The sequence below is a fragment of the Mya arenaria genome, chromosome 14 (genome assembly GCF_026914265.1).
Source record: "Mya arenaria isolate MELC-2E11 chromosome 14, ASM2691426v1".
Classification (NCBI taxonomy): Eukaryota; Metazoa; Mollusca; class Bivalvia; order Myida; family Myidae; genus Mya; species Mya arenaria.
In genome coordinates, this window is record NC_069135.1 from 24800903 (window position 1) to 24818242 (window position 17340).

Below are 17340 nucleotides of genomic sequence, written 5' to 3' on the forward strand. Positions count from 1 at the left end.
CGGTGTAGATGTTTAATGTTGTAATTTATCCACACAGTAGCATCAGTGCTAGGCTCTGCATTCCAATATGGGAGTTTGTGTAGGAAACGAAAACAAAAAGCACTTCAAAACATTGAACAAGCATGTGACCAAAACATGTTAAAACAGAACCTATATCTATTTTATTTAATAAAGTTGAACATAGCAGTGTTAGGGAAATCGATACTGTACATAACATATATATTTTATGATTTATATTTTACAGCAAACACTTTTAGTTTTTAAACGGGGAAAAAGGCTGTTCACACTTAGTACGAGTGTCTTAAAACACTGTTTCTGATGCTAAAATGAAGCACAATATCATATTCACAAGAAGCCCATTTCTTCATGTCGCGCTTCAATAAATTGACTTTAAACATATAGTCATAAAGGTAAGTAAATCACTAAACAAATAAGGACTATCTGCAGCGACGACCATATCATAGGACGGAGGTGGCGTCTCTGACAAATCTGTTTCAGTGTTTGGTGGAATTTGACTTGTTTTATTTTTATTACTAGTTGAGAGACCTGGTGTTCTATGTGTGTGTCTGTTGTCACTGTTTTCAACGCTATACTGGACATTGTATGCTCCATTTTGAGATGGCTCTTTACAATGTGGAGGTGCTGATGGCAATCGATAAGGAACATTGAATGCTCCAGTTTGAGGTGGTTCGTCTATGAGCGGTGGAGCTGAAGGGCGTATTGTATGAGTAGTGGAATCCGTACCGGATAAAAAAGGAGGAAGTGATGGGTCCCTTCCTGGTTCCAGTATGCGTGATCTATACGGGAGTGGGGAGTCAGGCTGTGGAATATCCGTCATAGCTACTTGCAAAGGCTCATTGGATCCATCGTTCCGACCTGTGTACACAAGGAATGAGTCGGTATAGTTGATTCCCTTTGTCAGGTTAAGCTTCGCAATATAGGTATGCTTTAAGAGAGCACTTTATTTGAGGAAGAGAACGATAATGTATCAAATCGATGGCCTATAGCACTTAACAAGCTATCGCTGTTCTTTTGTACACAAGAAGGTTTAATGAAATAAATTATGGACAGGTAAACCAAAACACATACCTGAATCCTTTCTTCCTATACAAACTCTGGCCAGCAATGCACAAATAACGATGGAAATAGCGAACACTGTAAATATAACAATCCAAGTCGTTTTTTTTTGGTATCAGCACCATCATCATCTTTCGGTGATCTATTAGCTGGAGCTGTAAATAATCATGAAATTACAATCACATACGTACGTATTTGTCTACACACACAAGTATACAAGTCATTTACTATAATTTTCTAAAACTTTTTAAAGCAATTGTAAAAGTAAAAATACCAAACAAATACAATCTTTATAAAACATGGTAAACTATGTAAAGGAGATATATTTATGTCTTAAATATGTGTTAGTATTGAGACTTGACTTGAGTACAGCTATCGATGAACGTAATCGAATGGAATGCTTTGAATGTAACTTCACCAAGGCTTCCCAGTGTTAACTCTAAAATACTAACTCTCGTGTGCGACTTGGACACTCGGGTAAAGCCCTTTGAGTTTGAAGTCATATTTCGTGAATTTCACGTAGGCACCAATAATATCCTTTATGCAAGATTTCTTTGATACGAATAAACAAAAAAATTAGTCAAAATCGGGTCCATTTTTGCATTTATTGTGTACATGTTCAATATTGTTGTTTACTTATATGAACTATTTTACTATGTTACAAAATAGCAGCCATATCTAATTATCAATTTCAGTTTTGGATTTAAACACAGAGAACGATTCACAGATAGTAACATCACACTAAAATAAAAATTTGATAATTGTAAAATTACGGCCCTTGCTCGACATAGACATGTCTGTTTTCTCTTCGTTTGGTATTATAGTGATAGTCGCAATTGTGTTTTAATTACATGCATTTTATTCATTGAAACTAGAAACAAAAGTTTAATACAGACAATCTGACTGGGACATTTGGACACACAGATTATTATTGTGTATTTCAGTTCCAGAGCAAGGCAATAACGTATTTAATTAGAAAGGATACATGACAAGTTAAACATATGATGTGCCAATCCCGGCATGTTTTAAATAATTACATATCAAACATTTAGTTCCCTTTCATAAACATATAACATTGTTCCATATAGTTTTAATCTTTGCTAGCATCATGTGGCATCTGAGTATCAGAGTTAAGAACATTGGGCTGTTTTCTGAAATAATTACTTCACATTTGCATTGATGTGGTTTTAAGCAAGTTTGAATATCCTGAAAATGACTTCAATCTATCGACCACGTTTTGCCAAATAGTTCTGGGTCGTTGAATAACATTCCCGGTTTACAAGTGCAAATTTCTATATTCTCCTTTTTGTTCATTGTGTAATTTTCAATAAATAGCAATATGGTCGACCTCTATTTGGAGTACGTCGGTTGCATAGAATCAAGAACATTCCATATCAATAAGGTGCAACACATCGAATCTTTCACAAGCACTTAAAGTGGGTTTATCGACCTATCCACCATTCATCTGTTCGCTGGTTGGCAGTGCTTTGGCCAAACACAAATCTCTTCAAACCGTCCATGAATTTGTTTTGTTATGTCGGAAAAATGGTTGCAGAAAGCTTTTGCTCCGCAGTCTGCCTGCAAGGTTTTCGGAACGAATCCGTGACTTGTATGACTTTCAACTGTGTCAAGGTGATCTTCTGCGAAAGTCTTCTAAACATTATTAAAAGAACCAACTTCTAGTCACATAATTATTACACTGTGTCCACCAATTACACCCTGTTAACACAAACCGAACGGTTTTAGTTTGTCAAAACTATAGATATGCCAGAGATAATTAGGTCTTTGGACAAGATACATTCTTCGTTTCAGGATTTCTCAATTTGACACCTTCCGAATTCATTCAGTACTTCAAGCAATCTCATGACATTATTTATTTTTACTTATAAATAAGAATCAGCGTGTAAACCCTGCCACTTGCTCCGATATCCTTGTCCTTCTCCGCTGATTAGTTTTGTTCAATTACATCTTTCATGATGTTTTAAATTGAACAAACTTAACACACGCCGAGAGTTGTTTGTTAACAACTTTTACTTAACAAACGCCGAGAGTAGCTTTTTAACAACCTTTTACTAAACAAACGCCAATAGTAGTTTGTTTAAGAAGACTGTACATGGTTCATATATCAACATATAATATTAAAACTGCGTTCTCACAGATTGACCGATTTGACTAATCTGAATTGTTCGAAAAACGGCCGGAAATGTCAATTGATAGTAACACTTTTAGACATAAAGCATCAACTTTGGACCAAAAATATGCAGAAAGCTGTCGAAGAACATCGATCTAGACTATACGCCGTTACGTCTTAGAAATTAACACAATAGAAGGCAATAAAATAAAATAAAAATAAAAATGCAACAAAACCAGGTTTCCAATGATTGACAGAAAAACATCGGCCTTTGTTGTGAGATGAGTTTCTACTGTTTTGTCTATTTTAAGTAACGCTCCTTGACTTTGTCCCTAGGTGCCCATTACGCATTCCGATGGACGTACTCCATTTATTATTCCGACATTCCAAGTTTGGTCACAATATGTCAACCCTGACTAATGTTGTTTAATACCAAGCGGTTATCTATTTTTAGTAGTAGTGATCTTGACACTAGGGTCCCAAACGCATTCCCATGAAAGGTCTCCATAAACTATACCAATATGCCAAGATTTTTCACAATTTGTCAACCTAATTTTAGTTAATATGTAGTACTAACCATCTTTCTATTTTAGCAACAGTAACATTGACCTTGACCATGACTCTCGAGACCCCAAACACAATCACATGAAACTAGCAAAAGTTATTTAGTATCAATCATTTCTATTTATAGTAACAGTGACCTTGACCTTGCCCCTCAGGGACCCCAAAACCAAAGAAAAGCATAAAAGGGCCGTAATTGGTATTAAGGGTGTATATGGAGTTAAGTCACCTTATTTTAAAATTGCAGTCAATAATTGTGTTAAGTATTAAGTCAATTGAATGAAGGATATATAAGGCATTAATAAAAATTCCAACTTGCCCTCTAGTTTTAACCTAAGTCAATCAGTGGCCATATTTTTTTTATAAAGGGTAACATGGAGTTTTGTTACCTCATTGTGTGATAGTCCTGAACAACTGTATTAAGTGAATTGAATGAAGGGTATTAGTTTTATAAGTCCAAATGCCAAAAGTCCTTAAAGATTAATCGTACATTAATGCCGACGTAAACGCCACGCCGGGGCGAGTAGTATAGCGTCCTTATTTTCGAATAGTCGAGCTAAAAATTGAGATCTTATCTTTAGTCAGCTTTCTTAAATCACTATTTCCAGACATATACGCAAGAATTGGTTCATTCCAAGTCAAAAAACGATATATCTGTGACAGAGCAGCTTTAATTATTTCTATTTATAATTATTTGTATGTTTTAAATATTTAGACTATTTTTATATCAATAAGTTAAAACAAGGGCTTCCATAATAATATCTATTTTTCTGGCGATCTTGATTACGAAATCACGTTTGAGTCTGAAAGGAGGGTCAGAGAAAGCTAGAACAGCAGTCGCTTCAATGAAAGAGTGGCAATATTCATTGGTGGCAAGTGCAGAGCAATTCTGAAATGAACGAATGTTTTGACACAAAAACATGCCAAAACGGATTGGTTTTTCAATAGCATTTGTAGATTAGATGCATTACTTTTTCATGTTGTAATATAAGTGTCCGGCTCTCATCCACAAAAGCTAGGGTTCGAACCAACCAGGGACGTTATCGTGTCCTCACAAAAAGACACCGATAATGGTAAGTATTGTTTCTAGAAAACGTATTGAATCGATACATAATACATTTATATATGTTTTTCTATTGGAGCAAAGAAACTTATTTACGAGGTCAAACAACTTGATAAAACAAGAGTTACGATAATGTTTAGGGTATTTATACTCCGGGTCACGGTGTGAGCACATTGAAGGTCCCAGAGTGACAGTCCGACCACCGCACACCTATACTGGGCAGACTATCTGGCGATTAACCAGTACTAGGTGCTTCACCTCTGCAAGGAACTGACTACTTCTGCACATGCCAGGGGCAGGAAGTGGTACAGTGCGAATGGTCGTAGAAAGGATTTCATAACCAATTACAACAGAAGTCACCTGGTTCGCTCGGGAATCGAGCCCGGGTTGTCCGATTCACAGTCGAACGCTCTACCGATTGAGCTTACCGGGCGGACTTGTTAATGCCAGAAGCTACCAAGCGATATTAAATAGTAGGTGTTGGTACATTGTGGCATTAGCCAAACGAATAATTAGCATTGCATGTTGAATGTTAAATGTTGACTTTATAAAGCGTGCTTTGATGTTTCATCGATCTTGTAATGTAGTTTATTCATTCTTTTCATGAATTTAATATTTGATATGATAGCAAAAACGAATTGTTTGAAGGTTCACTTTAAGACCCGATTCTGTTTGCAACGGTTCAAATTAACATTACCAGATAGGGGTTAGGTCCGTGTTTATCTATGAAAGAAAACTTAAAAATCGATGAGCATCGTTTGATCCAATCTTTGTCTCTTTATGTCTTTAAAATTGTTGACAATCATGATTCTACATTTTTTCATTATAGGAACATATTTCCAATATATCTTGCTTCCGTCATACTGAACACGTATCACATCGGTCCTTTCTAAGTTTATTTCCGACCAGCACGTGTCTTTTGTGACGTCAATCACTTGCTCTAAAACAAAAATAATTATATCTAAAATGAATTTAATTTCTTTCTATCTCTGTCCAAATAAATGTATAGAGAAGATCGAAATTGTACCAAATTCATTTTAAGTACATTTATACTGTAAACTTTGAATGATAATAAAATTATATTTATATTATTTTAAATGTTTACATTTTCATAATTTCCTCGTGCTGCCGTTCATATACATATATATAGGAAAGTATGAAAATGTAAGCACAATTTCCATATATGCATAACAATAATTCTTCAAAACAACGTCACGTTGCAAACACCAACGATGGTCTGCTGGTCTGTTGTTGTGTTATTGTTGTTGTTGTTGCTTCAATCGAAAAGGGATAAGACTTAAAAGCTATTTAAGCCGGAATGATGAACTTTGCCAGACGGTAAGTTTGAAAAAGTTCTGCTCATACACTATATATATATATAAAGTGTATGAGCAGAACTATATATATATATCATATAAAGTGCTATTATAACCAGTCGAACTTATCCGTCGACATTTTAGTCCAATGACATTCACAGTTTGTATAGTGTGTACTACATGTTGAACTAATCCGTTGAAAGTATCCGCTCATACATATTATCATAGAAAAGAGCTACAAGTCGAAACTATTCGCTGAAAGTTCAGTTCATGCACATTATCATAGAAAAGTGCAACCAGAATAACTAATCCGTCGATAATTTTTGTGCATATACATTATCATCCAAAGTGCAGCCAGTCGAACTAATCTTTGCGCCCCTATTAGATACACTATACTGTATGTGACGTCACACATGTAAGAAATATATCGACAATAGCAGCTTGAGCTGTAGTTATATAAATTGTGAACAATTTTAGTAGATATTTCAATACGTATAAATAATTCAATAAAAACGTTTAAAAACTGTCGGAAACTGCTTCTCAACCAGTATATTTATTTAAAAAACAACAACACGTTGTTTTAACCCAAAAGCTATCAACAAGATGACGCTTAATATTACAGTAGCGCGTTTAAACATGCAGCTGGATAAACCATTATCCGTCTGTCGTATTTTGCAATCGACCTGTGAGTCAGTGATCAATTCTTGCTTTATTCTGTTTGACGCAGGCGTCTATATAACTTGTTACTGACTGAACAATATTGGAAAACAAAACCGGAAATTAAGATCTGAATATACAAGAATGGAAACTAGCAACTGTTGTGATGTTTTGCTGTGTTATTTATGTGCCCATATCCTCCTGTTGTTATGCTTCAGTCGTGTATTTGTCAATGGAGGTAAGTTAAACAATCGTATGTATCTTAAGGTTAGAATCTAGTGTTATGACCTATACTATACAACTAGGCAGTTAATCGTTAGAAACCTCATCATGTATGATTATTTGACCTAGATGTATGGTAAGGCCAAAAACAAGTTCTTTGTTTCCACAAACATCTCCAAACGATAGGGAAGTATATATATATATATATAGTATAAAATGGTCAAATTTTAAAGTGACACTCGTATTCAAAATCAATACATACACATGTATAACAAAGTTGAAACATACTTTTGAAGTGATAAACCTTAAACTACCCTGTGCCTGTTATGCAGCACCCTGACCCTCTTTTGCAGAATTCTGCCCCTCTTATGCAGAACCCTGTCCCTCTTATGCAAAACCCTGCCCCTTTTATGCAGCACCCTGTCCCTCTTATGCAGCACCCTGTCCCTCTTATGCAGCACCCTATCCCTCTTATGCAGCACCCTGTCCCTCTTATGCAGCACCCTGTCCCTCTTATGCAGAACCCTGTCCCTCTATTGATTTGAAGACAAAGATTAAATATATTTTCCATAGTGTTGCCTATTCACTAGCCTTTCAAATAACAGGTATCTATTTATTGGTACCGTAAGGATCTTAGCTAAAGGGTTATGCAAGGGTGCAGCACTCTGTGGTTTTTTGGTAGCAGTGTTTGCCCTCGTGATGAGCAGCATGCGTACTCTTCTGCCTTCAAAGAATTAAATGGTTAAGATTTTCAAATATTTCTTTTTGTTTCGATTAACACTTACATTAGGATAAAAATTCATACAAATTTTAAATATTTACACAATTCCTAACATTTTTATCAATTTTTTAATTGTCCAACTTATTTACAGCCCGATACAATGGGCTCTTTTGTCACTTCGCACCCTGTCCCTCTTATGCAGCACACTGTCCCTCTTATGCAGCACCCTGTCCCTCTTATGCAGAATTTTGTTCCTCGTCTGCAACACCATGTCCCTCTTATGCAGCATTCTGACCATCGTATGCAGCATTCTGTCCTTCTTATGCAACACCTTGTACCTCTAATGTAGCATACTGTCACTCTTCTGCAACACCATGTCCCTCTTATGCAGCACCCTGTCCGTTTTATGCAGCACCCTGTCCCTCCTATGCAGTGCCCTGACCCTCTTATGCAGCACCCTGTCCCTCCTATGCAGCATCATGTCCCTCTTATGCAGCAACATGTCATAATTATGCAGCAACACGACCTTCTTATGCAGCACCCTGTCCCTCCTATGCAGCACCCGGACCCTCTTACGCAGCACCCTGTCACTTTTATACAGCACACTGTCTCTCTTATGTAGTACCCTGACCGTCTTCTGCAGCATACTGTCCCTCTTCTGCAACGCCCTGTCCCTTCTATGCAGAATCCTGTCCATCTTATGCAGCACCCTGTCCCTCTTATGCAACACCCTGACACTATTATGCAGCATCCTGACCATCTTTTGCAGAACACAGTCCCTCCCAAGCAGCACCCGTCCATCTTATGCAGCATCCTAACCCTCTAATGCAGCTACCTGACCCTCTTATGCAGCATTCGGCCACTCATATGCAGCTCGCTGTCCCTCTTATGCAGCACACTGTCACACTTATGCAGCAAACTGACCCTCTTATATATTATAGTGACCCTCTTATGCAGCTACCTGACCCTCTTATGCAACACCCTGTCCCCCTTATGCAGCATTCTGTCCCTCTTATGCAGCTACCTGTCCCTCTTATGCAGCACCCTGTCCATTTTATGCAGCATTCTGACCCTCTTATTCAGCATTCTGTCCCTCTTAAGCAGCATTCTGACCCTCTTATGCAGCATTTTGACCCTCATATGCAGCACCTTGCCCCTTTTATGCAGAACCTTGTTCCTCTTATGCAGCATTCTGACAATATTTATGCAACATTCTGTCTCTCTTAAGCAGCATTCTGATCTTCTTATGCAACATTCTGACCCTTTTAATGCAGCACCTTGTCCCTTTTATGCAGAACCTTGTCCCTCGTATGCAGCATTCTGACCATATTATGCAACATTCTGACCCTCTTATGCAGCACCCTGTCCCCCCTTATGCGCCATTTTGTCCCTCTTATGCAGAAACCTGTCTCGCCTATGCATCATTCTGACCCTCTTATGCAGCGTTATGTCCCTCTTATGCTGCAACCTGTCCCTTTTATTCAGCATTCTGACCCTCATATGCAACATTCTGTCCCTCATATGCAGAATTCTGTCCCTCTTATGCAGCACACTGTCACTCTTATGCAGCACCCTGTCGCTTTTATGCAGCACACTCTCCGTTTTATGCAGCATTCTGTCCCTCTTATTCAGCATTATGTCCCTCTTATGCAGCACACTGTACCTCTTATGCAGCAAACTCTTCCTCTTATGCAGCATTCTGTCCCTCTACTGCAGCACACTCTCCCTCTTATGCAGCATTCTGTCCCTCTTATGCAGCATTATGTCCCTCTTATGCAGCACAATGTCCCTCTTATGCAGCACACTGTCCCTCTTATGCAGCTCCCTGTTCTTCTTATGCAGAACACTATCCCTCTTATACAGCACACTGTCCCTTTTATGCAGCACCCTGTTCCTCTTATGCAGCACACTATCCCACTTATGCAGCACCCTGTCCCTCTTATGCAGCACACTGTCCCTTTTATGCAGCAGACTCTCCCTCTCACGCAACACCCTGACCTTCCTATGCAGCACACTGTCCCTCTAATGCAGCTCCTTGTCCCTCTTATGCAGCACACTGTCCCTGCTATGCAGCATTATGTCCCTCTTATGCAGTACCCTGTCCCTGTTATGCAGCACCCTGTCCCTGTTATGCAGCACCCTCACCCTCTTATACAGCATACTGTCCCTGTTATGCAGCATTATGTTCCTCTTATGCAGCACCCTGTCCCTGTTATGCAGCACCCTGTCCCTGTTTTGCAGCCATTGACCCTCTTATGCAGAACAATGTCCCTCTTATGTTTCACCCTGTCCCTTTTATGCAGCACCCTGACCCTCTTTTGCAGAATTCTGCCCCTCTTATGCAGCACACTGTCCCTCTTATGCAGCACCCTGTGCCTGTTATGCAGCACCCTGACCCTCTTTTGCAGAATTCTGCCCCTCTTATGCAGAACCCTGTCCCTCTTATGCAAAACCCTGCCCCTTTTATGCAGCACCCTGTCCCTCTTATGCAGCACCCTGTCCCTCTTATGCAGCACCCTGTCCCTCTTATGCAGCACCCTGTCCCTCTTATGCAGCACCCTGTCCCTCTTATGCAGAACCCTGTCCGTCTTATGCAGAACCCTGTGCCTGTTATGCAAAACCCTGTCCCTCCTATGCAGAACCCTGTCCCTCTTATGCAAAACCCTGCCCCTCTTATGCAGCACCCTGTCCCTCTTATGCAGCACCCTATCCCTCTTATGCAGAACCCTATCCCTCTTATGCAGAACCCTGTCCCTTTTATGCAGCACCAAGACCATCTTATGTAGCACCGTGTTCCTTGTATGAAGTGTAAATGTTTTTAACTGAAGTTGCTAAAGGAGCCTTGAAGACTATATAACAATATATATATATACGTCGTCTTATGTTTCATAAGGTAGTGTTAGAATGACATATGTTTAATTGTGGTAACTAAAATGAAATCTATATTATATGGATTTTTTTTTATGTTACCATTGTTTTGTTTCAGACCAAGCGATTTACGTCACAAATGACACGTGCGGAAAGGAAATTTCATTTGCATCGACGGATGTTATACATTTTCATTATGACGGTAGCAAATGGTACGACGAAGGTGGACATCATTTCCGAAGATGTGAGATCAAGATTTCCAACAAACATAAAGATACAGAGTTATGTATTGCATCACCGTATTCAAGATACACTATGGAATGGGTTGGCAAGTGCACAGCAAGGTTCCAGTTCAGATTCTACTATTACGCATTGGTAATACTCGTTTCAATTATAGTAAATGTATGAACCATCAGTTTTGGACATTAAAATATTTATAAAAAAAGTTTTTCACGAACGGGAATCTTAAACTACCTTAAAAGTACCATTGGCCTTGTAAACACACCACACCATGGTATTTGGAACTCCTCGGCCACTTTCCATCGAAAACAACCACGGATGTATGCCGGTTTATTGGTAGAAGTAAAATTTTAAATAATAGTATTAATTAATTGTGGTGTTTTAAAGCTGCACTCTCACAGATTTACCGTTTTTGCAACTTTTTTATTTTTCGTCTTGGAATGAGCAATTTCTTGCGTATTAAAATATCAGCAAACCAGTGATATAAGACTGGTGACAAAAGATCAGATCGCAGATTTTTATATTTCCGTTTGAAAATTACATGTTTAATGGCTAAAAGCGTTACTAACGGTTTAAGAAAAATGCATAAAACATCAGTTTTGGAACTTTAGTATGAAAATCTGCGATCTGATTTTTTGTCAGCAGTCTTATATCACTGGTTTCCATGCATGTTCGCATAAATTGGCTCGTTCTAAGACAAACAATAAAAAAAAGTTGTCAAAACGTTCAATCTGTGAGAGTGTAGCTTTAAAGTGTAATTTGTATTTGATACTAAGTTTTAATTGATTGCCAATAAAGTGTATTATATAAATTACAGGATTCCCAAGAGTAAAGTCATTAAGTTAAACTGCTAAATTAAAATTACTACGCGATCTACTTGCAGCGTAGTTTAATGTTATGATTTCTGACATTGTAAACCGTACATATACATCCGAGGTTGTTTTCGATGAAAAATGACCGAGGTGTTCCGAATGCTTACTATTGTTGCCGCCGTAAGTGCAGACCACGGAGGGCCTCCGTGTCACTGTGTTATAGTGACCGACGAGTCAGCCCACAAACGTTAAACGGAACTAAGTCTAAAAAGTTGTCTCAACTATTTCTGGTCATTTTTTATATTATAGCGTTCTTTCTTCTGTTAAACTAGTTCTGTTTTGTTTCGGCATGTACTCGTAAAATATTTTTCTTGTCAAAGCTACTCGTTTGTTCCACGCAACTAGTCTCCGGCTATATTATAAGGTCCGCTTAACTACATTTTGAAATAATACTGTTAAAAATCCAGCTGATACGTATATAATTAAAGAATGACTATTATTGTGTAAGGTATAATATTTAGTCACAAGAAACTATGACGTTTCATATCTCGCTGACGTCATAGTTAATATTTACATATTTCTTCCTGTTTGTATGTATTTCTTTAGACCTTGCAGTCAAGGATAACCTGTGAAAGTGCAAGCACTTATTTCCAACGGGGTCGTTTGTTTTTGCTGAAGGGACAGCACGCTAAAGAGACAGTGGTGGGATACAAGGAAGTCCGGGTGCGATACCCTAGCTCTTTTTCGAAGAGACCCCTTGGTTCTTTTACATGCTCGGTGTAAAGCACCGATACACGGGGTACAACTTTCCTGGGTTAAACCAGTACTGAGTACACATTTTTCCAAGCACTATCCTTTAAATGCCGAGAGCCAGGCAAGGGAGCTACTTGTACCAACTTTTAACGTCTTTTGGTATGACGCGGCCATGGATCGAATCCACCACCTCCCACTCCGTAGGCGGACGCTTAACCACTAGGCCACTGTCGCGGTTTATGTATTGTTTTAGAATCAGAAACTACAAGCATGAGTGTTAAATGTTTGTCTTTATAAAATTTAGACTTTACATTTTGATCCTGTTGGTTAGACAAAGTAAATAAGATAAAAAGTGGATTAATTATTTTACACAAATAAATTTTGTCAGAATGATTGTCTTACTGAAATGAAAATCTATTGGGTAAAAGTGGAAATTCTATTATTTAAATTTATTTAGTTCCAGTGTGAATACAGCTATGAGCTGATATGAATGGCTAAACCCTAGAAACCAGTAGAAACAGCAGCCACTTGACTAAACCTGTTAATTCTTTGGTTTGGTTAAAGTTAGTCGAAATGCTCATTGATTGGTCAATATTAATCCAATAATGACTGTTGGCCAATTAAAATGCTTGCATGTGCAAACTAACCAAAACATAACATGCGGAAAAGTTATCAAGTTTTATACAGAGTTTCAAGTTTCTAAGTGTATTGGCAGATCGGCATAAAATAGCCTATGGCCATTAAAGGGACTGTACACCAGATTGACACCAAAAAAGTTTTTTTCTGTAACGAATCTCAGGACAGTAATTTAATAAAATGTTTTACTCTTTGATATCATAATTGTAAAGAAAATACCAAAATGTAAAAAAAAATCGAGTCGGAGACCGGGTTCGAACCGGTGTCGCCAAAATTGCAGTCCAGTGTTGTATCCACTGTGCTACGAAGGCTTTCCCTAAACGGTTGGATCATTTAAGCTATATACCTAACTTGGTAATATCACGTGATAACATCGACTAGCCAATCACGCATAAGGAATGAATTCTACTAGGTTGATACCTAGTAATCTTTTTTTAATGGAAAAATACGAAAAAACTGCGAATTTTTTTTTTATAAAGTATGTGGTACTTCAGTTAGTAAGTTTCAATACATTGTACACATCGATACCAAGTTTATGTCAGTTTTGGACAATTTCCCTTTTTTCTCTATTTAATCATACGGTGTACAGCCCCTTTAACAACATAAATATGGCAAAAACATAAATCAACTATAAAGAGTAACGGAATAATAATAAATATACATTATATATTTAGAAGGGAAAAAACATAAATAAACAAGGGTTAACATAAGGAGCATTACTATTGGACAAGGAAAGTGTTTCTTAAATTCATGGCTTCTTTAATGTAGATTGCTATCTTAGTTCTTCTTTTGCTTAACATTAGTCGTGTAATGGCTATACAAATGGCCTCGATACTGGTACTCTTTTTGAGAGGACAGGAGAACCTTCCTGGTGAGCTAGAACCCAAGACTACTTTTGTGTGAGAAGCGGACAATTATGCAAGTACACTACAATAAGGTTATTGAAAAAATATCACTCTAATATATTTTTGTCAACATATTGTTTTTCTTTCAGCCGTGCTTTGGATATACGAACAAAGGAAACTGCCAAAACTCCGAGGAAGCGTTGGCTGTCTTCTTTTACCCTGTCGTGTTCAAAGAGGGTGATTTCGAAATAAAGATTTACACCCGGTATAGAGGTATGTGTTAATCATTTTTGTCATTGTGAATGTATTCTTTACTAGTTATATTGCCCGAGTAATAGCGAATATTAGTTAACACAACAAATTATTGAACTTTATTCGTCCAGTTGTTCGTCCAGTTGTTCGTACAGTTGTTTGTCCAGTTGTTCATCCGGTTGTTCGTCCAGTTGTTCGTCCAGTTGTTCGTTTTTCTATTTTAAGTCCTTACTTGATAGGTTTGTAACTATTTTCATGATCCACGCAATAACAAACAATGTTTGTTCAGAACTTTGTTAAAGTTAACAACGTGAGCTATTTGATGGTGTTATCATATATTTAAACAAAACGAATACAGCTGAAAAGGTTCTCTATTAAACGGTTAAAAATATGCAGATCTCAAGTACTCGTATATCCATTAAAGTGGCAATCTTATTCAAAATCAGTACATATACATGTAAAACAAACATAAGTTTTGAGTGATAAACCCTCAACTACTTACTAAATAATGCATTTATGGAAAATATTAGTTAGTTACTATGAACAATATTATAACGGTGAATTTAATAGCAGAAAGCGCATTTCTTTTTAAATGATTGGTGAATGCTAAAAGATTTACTTTGATAATTATCCTGTCATAAGGTAGAAATACTTTGTTTTGTGCTCATTTCTTTCAAATTAAACTCGATATCATTTATAAGAACCATTGTTTTCGACATTTATCTATCATGTTCGGTATTAAAACTATAATACTATTTATTGTGGTAAATCTTATCTGGAAGTAAGAGTGCATCTTTATGAATCAATAACATTTTGGTATTCATACAAGGAATGCGTTTTTATAAAAACATTTTTTTTATCTATTTTATAATGCATTTAATATTCGAGGATATACACCACGTTAGTTGATTGTTATGTTTAAATCACTTACATGAAATTACAAAATGATGAAACATTCGTTTATACGTAGAAACCTATTTTGTACCATATTTATTTTATTTAGTACCATTGTTCTACGATGGTTGTCCAAGAATATCATAGAACGTGACAGGTGTACTAGATTAAGTAAACAAACATGTATATATGATTGAATTGTCATGATTATTTACAGCTCCTACCACAACTTGGCACTACGATTCTGGGGGTGATAGTGGTAACAACAACAACTATAATGATGAAGATAATGATGACGATGGTGCGGAAACTAGTTTTTCGAGTTGGGGCGTGGCATTTGTGATAGTTGCTGTTTTCGTCTCTTTCTGCGCATGCTTATACAGAGTTATTAGAAGTCGAAATTCGACAGGTATATTTATAAATCCTTTATAGATATTTCTAACATACGAATGCTAACAAGAGTATTGCTATGTTTCATATTTTTGTATTTCATATTTCTTAAAAGATCTTTCTACTCGTATACAGTGTATTAAATAATACCGATATTGTAAAGAAATGGTGATAAATCCGTGATAATCAACCACCTATTGATCAATGTTAATTTCTTTACACACAGGCCAGAATGTTGGAACGGACGGGCTTTCCCTCGAGCCTTTTCAAGTAGATATGCCGGTTATTCTAAGATCAAATTCCTCACCCCCGTCAGGTATATTTATACATCCATTATAGATATTTCTAACATACGAATGCTAACAAGAGTATAGCTTTAGCTTATATATTTGTATTTCATATTTCTTAAATGGTCCTTTTCTTCGTAAACAATGCATCAAATAATACCCACATTGTAAAGAAATGCGTGATAAATCAATCACCTATTGATCGATTTAATATTTTTTACACACAGGCCAGACTGTTGGTACGGCCGGGCTATTATCCCACGAGCCTTTTCAAGTAGATATGCCGGTTATTCCAAGATCAAATTCCCCTCCCCCGTATGACTCCCTCATAGTAAATGGGATGGACACATATGGGGCACAACAAAGGGACCCATCCATTCCTCCTTATTTATCCGCTACGGATTCGAATACAAATCATCCTTCAGCACCACCACTTATAAGCGAACAACCTCAAATTAGAGCATGGCATTGTTCTCCTCAGTTGCCAACAGCTTCACCACATAGTGGAGAGCCACCTCAAAATGGAGCATACAATGTACAGTATAGCGTTGAAGAGAGTGAAGACAGACACACACATAGAACACCAGGTTTCTCAACTAGTAATAACAATGAAACAAGTCAAACTCCACCTCACGCTGAAACAGATTTGTCAGAGTTGCCTCCACCTCCATCCTATGAAATGGTCGTATCTGCGGATAGCCCTTATTTGACGAGTGACAGTGATTATCACACAGACACTTGCATTAATGATGTATCTAGTCACTATTCATGATATGTGTGTCGTCAATTTAAGTACTTCATAAACTATCACTGATTACTAAATTACATGATGAGTGCAATGTTTGAACTGTATGTAATGTTTATAGAATAATAAAAACATGATAAAAGTACATTTATAACATAACTTACGGCGCAGGAGTGATATAACCCCATGCAATATGTTTCATATATAACTAGTTTTATAACTGCAAATTAGGTATCCGCATCACAGAAAAATGTATTCATATGCGTTGTCAAAAAACGTAAACAAACATCAGAAACAATGTTTCAAAAGAAATCCTTTTGATGTCAACAAACTCAGGTCCTTGATGATAAGAATGGTGAAGAAGGCTGGGCTTAATCTAAACAAACACCTCCCTGATCACAGCGCCAAAAATACCTCGTGCAGGAATTGAATCATGAATGACAAAAATGTTCCTGCGAACCAGATTATGCAAATATCGAGACACAATAATATTACATCTTTAAACAACCATAGCCATATAAATCCAAATCAACACAAGCAAATATCCAACACCCTGTACTCCAGTGAAGATACCTGCACAATGCTCAATGTATGCGCACAGTTCGCAAGCAGTGCTCAAGTTCACACAGTCACTGATTCCACATGAAATCTCATTTTTTTCCGTTGGATTATTACAACACTTATGGTGCGCCAATTCATGGAGGTAAAACTCATTGTGCATATATCTATCAAATGAAAAGAATCCATGATGTAATCGAACAGCTACAAAGCCATTTCGCACTATTTAAAGCGACTGTGACGCTGACTAACGGCCTGTTTAATCTTCAACCGCCAAATGACATGTACACACTCGCGTGATTACTAATGACG

The 17340-nt window shown here is 37.3% G+C and overlaps 1 protein-coding gene across 2 annotated transcripts; it reads left to right on the forward strand.

Moving 5' to 3' along the window:
* The first annotated feature begins 6892 nt into the window (after positions 1 to 6892).
* Positions 6893 to 16772, forward strand: LOC128218437 (uncharacterized). Of its 2 annotated transcripts, none has more exons than XM_052926102.1 (6): positions 6893 to 7043; positions 10735 to 10991; positions 14052 to 14175; positions 15266 to 15457; positions 15665 to 15754; positions 15953 to 16772. In XM_052926102.1, exons 1-6 carry the CDS (start codon positions 6950 to 6952, stop codon positions 16495 to 16497), a joined length of 1302 nt encoding a protein of 433 aa, XP_052782062.1. In that variant the 5' UTR covers positions 6893 to 6949; the 3' UTR covers positions 16498 to 16772. The 2 variants fall into 2 exon arrangements, with proteins under 2 accessions (XP_052782062.1, XP_052782063.1); XM_052926103.1 differs by having other exon boundaries at positions 16207 to 16372.
* The last annotated feature ends 568 nt before the right edge of the window (positions 16773 to 17340 follow it).

What these genes read in the sequence shown, in the direction of transcription:
- LOC128218437 (XM_052926102.1), top strand. Translation starts at nt 6,950, where the DNA reads ATGGAAACTAGCAACTGTTGTGATGTTTTGCTGTGTTATTTATGTGCC. An exon ending in GATTCTACTATTACGCATTG is followed by an intron (nt 10,992 to 14,051) that starts GTAATACTCGTT and finishes TTTTTCTTTCAG; the next exon opens with CCGTGCTTTGGATATACGAA. An exon ending in TAGAAGTCGAAATTCGACAG is followed by an intron (nt 15,458 to 15,664) that starts GTATATTTATAA and finishes CTTTACACACAG; the next exon opens with GCCAGAATGTTGGAACGGAC.